Raw genomic sequence first — 5,740 nt, forward strand, 5'->3', positions numbered from 1 at the left:
TCATTTTTCTTCTTCTTAATTTTAAGCATTAAATGTAGCATTTACATTAGTTTTTTTTAGGATTTTGCATTTAGGGTAGACACTTCAATATTATTTGTGTCCACTACTAACTAATACTAATTGACTTTGATTTTTTTTATAATTATGTATTTTTCTTCATTCTTAAAAAAAATTAAAGTAAACATTTTTAATTTATTATTTTTTTATTTTGTAAAAACTTATTTCTTTATTCATTAATTATATTTATAATTATTTTAAACATTAAAAATATTTATTTTTTTAATGCATTCAAAATTAAAATTATAAAAAAAATTAATTATTTATTTTTTACTTTTGAAATGGTGCTAGATAAGAAAATAAAAATAAAAAGTGTTAAAGAGAGAAATAAAAACAAAAAGATACTAAATAGTGACTAGATGGACCAAATTCTTCTTTTAGAGGAAGAAAATATAGATTCTTTATGAAATGATTCTTTATGAATAAATCATAAATTAACCAACTTATCAACAAACTCATTCCTTTCACGGAAAATATGAGAAATCCTAAATCTGATTTTGCATTTCATCGATTATCGATTATGAAACATCCACAGGACATTAATCATAGCAGTAAATGCAACACAAACACAAAATAAAAACCTATAAATTCCCTCATACTCCCACCGAAAATACCTTTACAAGTAGCAATTCCAAGATACCGCTATCAGCCCCATCAATGTTAATTTTAACCCAGTCTGGTGAATGAAACTCTCATCTAACAGGAATAAGAGGAAAAACTTTACCACTACGAGTATTAATACCGAAAAACTTAATCAAATTTAAATCCAACATATCATTCTTCATTGAAGCTTTTGACGAATTTCCCATTAGATAAGTTAAATATTTAATTACCAAAATAGTCTTAGAAACCTCAATCTTATTATGAAATCTATCATAATTCCTCATACGCCATATCATTCAAATAGAAAAAGTCATCACAACAAGCTTAATCAATTTAACTCACTCTTAATAAATGAAATAAGATCATCCTTATTAGAAAAATAAATGATAAATGCTGAATAGATTTCTCATGATTTTTGCAAAGCGTACACATAAACATTTATGCAAACTTTTATTCTTATATATTGATACGTAACCAACCAGCTGTCCAATAAAAACTTTACAGAGTATTCAATGTTTAAAAATGAGTTAAATGTCGATAGATAAAGGTTTGTTTTGTTCGGATATTAGAAGTTTTTGATAGTTCATTGTCCAAATATTCATTCATTGGCAACTCATTTTTTCTACACCGATTTTAAATTTTTTAATATTTTTACATTATTTATTTACAATTTTTTTTAAGTGCAAGTTGTATACAAATCTGTTGCTTGTGAAGTATATTTTTTCTTATCAAAATCATTGTGAAACAATGTAACATCTTCCGAGGTAACATCTTCCGAAGAGACAACTAAGTAGCTAAATAACAATAACCAAATACTTTAAGAAAGATACCACTAGTATTATTATATAGAAGTGACAAGTTAATCCATGACTTAAAGAGGAGAAAATCTTCCCTTATATTTAGATTATAAATTTCAGATACTCTCAACACCAAAAATTCATATATAAAACTTTCCCATTCTGCAGATAATCTATCAGTCTCTGAGGAATCTCAAACCTCTAGAAGACAAGTAATAGTGCAATAGTTCTAGTTTCTTACACTCCCCCAATGGCCAACCAAGAACATGATCTCCCTCTCTATGAAAAAGTTTGGCTCAAACGCACATTACAAAGAGTGATGGACACCTTCATGTTATTCCTCCTCTTCTTGCTTCTTAGTAACCGACTTTTCTCATCTAATACCTTCACTTTCCCATGCTTCCTTGCTTTCATATGCGAATCTTGGTTCACCTTCACTTGGATTGTCATTCTCAACTCCAAGTGGAGTCCTGCAATCACCGTAACTCACCCAGATCGTCTCTTGCAAAGGTACATGATAACAACAAAGCAATTGGTGCTTTCTGTTTTGAATCTGGTTTCCTATTCCAATCAATTTTTTCCCTTCTTCCAGAAGTTGCTACTTGGTAAATGCTTATTCTTGGTTTTTAGTGACATTCATATGATGATCATACAGTACTTGTACATTAATTCTTTTAATCTCAATAGGATTCAAGAGCTTCCACCAGTGGACTTGTTTGTTACAACAGCAGACCCTGTACTTGAACCCCCCATTATCACAGTCAACACTGTTTTATCTCTTCTAGCCCTTGATTATCCTACAAACAAGCTAGCTTGCTATGTTTCTGATGATGGCTGTGCTCCTCTTACTTTCTATGCCCTTGTGGAAGCCTCCAAATTTGCTAAGCATTGGGTTCCTTTCTGTAAGAGGCATAACATACAAGTGAGAGCACCCGCCAAATACTTCTCTGATGTTACCATAAACAAAAATGAAGACTCACTTGAATTCAGACAAGAATGGTTACAAATGAAGGTAACTGCAATAACCTTGCCCTGCATTATTAAGATTAGGAGATGTATAATATGTTTGAACTTCCAAATACTCTGACAATGAACTACAGAGTTATTTGTCTTTTTGTATTTTGCAGGAGATGTACGACAATCTAAGCCATAAAATAGAAGAGGTGACTCACAAAACAATTCCATCCCAACTTGATGGAGAATTTGCTGTTTTCTCAAATACAGAACAAAGAAATCATCCAAGCATAATTAAGGTGACAGAAATATCATGATTCTTAAACTACATAGAAATTAATGTTTTAGAATAAAAAAGTATCTTAATAATTAATGTTATAAGAAACAGAAAAAGCTTCAGTAGAGATATTTTCACGAACTATGTTGGCTACCATAATTTATAAAACATACGAAAATGTCAGAAGTGTTATATCATAAATCTATTTACATTACCATTTCTATTCTTTCCTATTTAGATTACCCATTTTACTTCTTTTCTGAGATGAAAAAGTAAATCTTCCACCATACGAACATGTTTTCAAACAGTCAAATTTTACATACATCTTTCTAATATCTATTCCTATGGAAGTTTCAGTGCTTGCATTGCACGTCTAAAAACAAAAAAGCACTTATTTACATTACGTATGAACAGGTTATATTAGAAAACAAGGAAGGTCTCTTTGATGGGTTGCCTTACTTAATCTATGTATCCAGAGAAAAGAGACCTCAGTACAATCACAATTACAAAGCCGGTGCTATGAATGTCTTGGTAATTTTGTTAACCGATTTCATGAAATTTTGATTCTCATTCTTTCAAGTTAACCACAAATGTAATTTGAAATAATAACTGATACGTGCAGACAAGAGTCTCTGGATTGATGAGCAATGCTCCTTTTATGTTGAACGTAGACTGTGACATGATTGTGAACAATCCCAAGATTGTTCTACACGCTCTGTCTATTTTGATGGATTCACAAAAAGGGAAAGAAGTTGCTTTCGTTCAATGTTTCCAACAATTTATCGATGGAATAAAAGATGACCCTTTTGGAAATCAGTTGGTGATTGAATATGAGGTGTTTTTCAGCTTTAAATAAACTAATCTAATGATGTCAATAGTGAAATTTATGAACCAAGGAGCTTTGTAAACCAACTTTTTCTTGTTTTGTCTTATGCAGTACATAATACGGGGCATGGCTGGACTTCAAGGACCTTTATATGCAGGAACAAATACCTTCCATAGAAGAAATACTATTTACGGTCTTTATCCTCATGAAATTGAAACCGTTATAAAAGGTCCTTCTCACAAAATCTCTTAATTCAATATATATCTCAAAGTTTGCTTTGGATTAAAAGTTTTTATTATACAAAATTTTGTGTCAATCCAAAACTATGTAATGCTTAGTTAATGAAGACATGCAATACATATTTCTAAAATAAATAACAAATACAAGGATAGTTTGGTTGTTGATTCCTAAATAGTGGACCCAACACATGTTTATTATTTTGTATCTTCTGCAGGAAAATCAGAAGAAAATATATTAATACAACAATTTGGAAGCTCAAAAGAGTTCATCAAATCAGCAACCCATGTTGTGGGAGGGAGTGGATATTCAGCTAATGATATTACTCCTTCCAACTTTATTGAGGCAGCAACCCAAGTTGCTAATTGTGAATATGAATGTGGCACTTTCTGGGGTAATCAGGTACATAACAGAAAAAAAAAACCTTTTAGACAATAGTAAACCATTTTTTGCACAAATGAAGTTTTGTTAACTGCAATTTTGGAAACTCTAGTTGGGCTGGTTGTATGGATCAATCTCAGAAGATGTACCAACAGGTTTGAATATTCACAGAAAAGGTTGGAGATCAGAGTGTTGTACCCCAGATCCAATTGCTTTCACAGGATGTGCTCCTGGAGGATTACTCTCTACAATGATACAACAAAAGAGATGGGCCTCAGGCCTTACTGTAGTCTTTTTTGGAAAGCATTCTCCTCTTATGGCCATGCTCTTTGATAAGATCCAATTCAGGACAGGCTTGTCTTATTTTTGGTCAACCAACTGGGGCTTGTGTGCTGCATTCCTAGTTTGCTATGTTGCTCTAATTGCATATTGCATGATTGCAAACACCAGTATCTTTCCTCAGGTTTGATTCAAATTCCAATCCAAGTTTAATATTATATGCTATGCTAGACAATACAAAGGATTCTTAATTTTGTTTTGTTTCAGGGACTTGGCCTTTGGATTGCAATTTCTCTTTTTGTGTTTTACAATATACATACTCTATTAGAGCACCTTACAATTGGGTTGTCTATAACAAATTGGTGGAACAATCAAAGAATGTGTGTAATGAGAACCACAACTGCATGGTTTATTGGATTTTTAAGTGCTATGCTTAAGCTATCAGGGATTTCAGATACTGTGTTTGAAATAACAGAGAAGGAACACACAACTTCTGGTGCTGATAGAAACAATGCAGATGCTGGAAGGTTCACGTTCGACGAGTCTCCAGTTTTTGTTGTAGGCACGACCATTTTGTTGGTGCATTTGGCAGGCATGGTGATAAAGTTATTGGGGTTGCAACCAAGTGATAGTGGAAATGGGAGTGGAATAGGAGAGTTCATTTGTAGCACATATCTGATAGTGTGTTACTTTCCATATTTGAAAGGGTTGTTTGGCAGAGGAAAATATGGGATTCCCTTAACCACCATTTGCATGTCATCCGTGTTTGCATTAGTCTTTGTGCAACTTTGTAGAAGTAATATTATGAGTTGATAGAGTTGAACTTTCTCTTGATATGCTTCTCATATTTTCTTTATTATGTGTTTATTATTTCTGAAGTTTGGTTCACTAAGCAAGTCTATTAAAAGTTATCTTGTTGAGAACCATGTCGTTTTGCTTTGTGTTATATCCCTCTCTCTCCTTGTGTTCTGTTTCCTTCTCCCTTCTTCTTTCACTGTCATGCATAAAAGTTTTGGGAATATGTAATATTTCTAGTTTTAACTCTTATAATTAAATATTTAAATATATATATATATATATATATTGCATTTTATCTAGATAAAATATTGAAAAATAAATAAATAAAATTTAAAAAGTATTACGATTAAGGAAAATAGAAATGATAAAAAGAAATTCGATGCAATATTTTTCCAACATAATGTATTGGAATTATATTATTTAAAAATATTTTATTTTAAAAATTGAAGAGAAAATAAAAGGTAATAAGTATAAATTTTCTAAAGTTTTTTCTGTAGAAAAGTTTAATCTTAGTACATGGAATGTGTTTGA

The 5,740-nt window shown here is 31.4% G+C and overlaps 1 protein-coding gene across 3 annotated transcripts; it reads left to right on the forward strand.

Annotated features, from left to right (window-relative positions):
- The first annotated feature begins 1,533 nt into the window (after positions 1 to 1,533).
- LOC137835562 (cellulose synthase-like protein H1) lies at positions 1,534 to 5,299 on the forward strand. Of its 3 annotated transcripts, none has more exons than XM_068644124.2 (9): positions 1,534 to 1,967; positions 2,145 to 2,469; positions 2,585 to 2,710; positions 3,103 to 3,219; positions 3,311 to 3,523; positions 3,626 to 3,743; positions 3,969 to 4,153; positions 4,245 to 4,595; positions 4,679 to 5,299. In XM_068644124.2, exons 1-9 carry the CDS (start codon positions 1,708 to 1,710, stop codon positions 5,222 to 5,224), a joined length of 2,241 nt encoding a protein of 746 aa, XP_068500225.2. In that variant the 5' UTR covers positions 1,534 to 1,707; the 3' UTR covers positions 5,225 to 5,299. The 3 variants fall into 3 exon arrangements, 2 of the variants coding, with proteins under 2 accessions (XP_068500225.2, XP_090158864.1); XR_016521164.1 differs by having other exon boundaries at positions 1,586 to 1,967; positions 4,288 to 4,595; XM_090302738.1 differs by lacking the exon at positions 4,679 to 5,299 and having other exon boundaries at positions 1,585 to 1,967; positions 4,304 to 4,590.
- Positions 5,300 to 5,740: the final 441 nt, after the last annotated feature.

Source organism: Phaseolus vulgaris, chromosome 5 (genome assembly GCF_051622355.1).
Source record: "Phaseolus vulgaris cultivar YP4 chromosome 5, ASM5162235v1, whole genome shotgun sequence".
In the NCBI taxonomy this organism is placed as follows: Eukaryota; Viridiplantae; Streptophyta; class Magnoliopsida; order Fabales; family Fabaceae; genus Phaseolus; species Phaseolus vulgaris.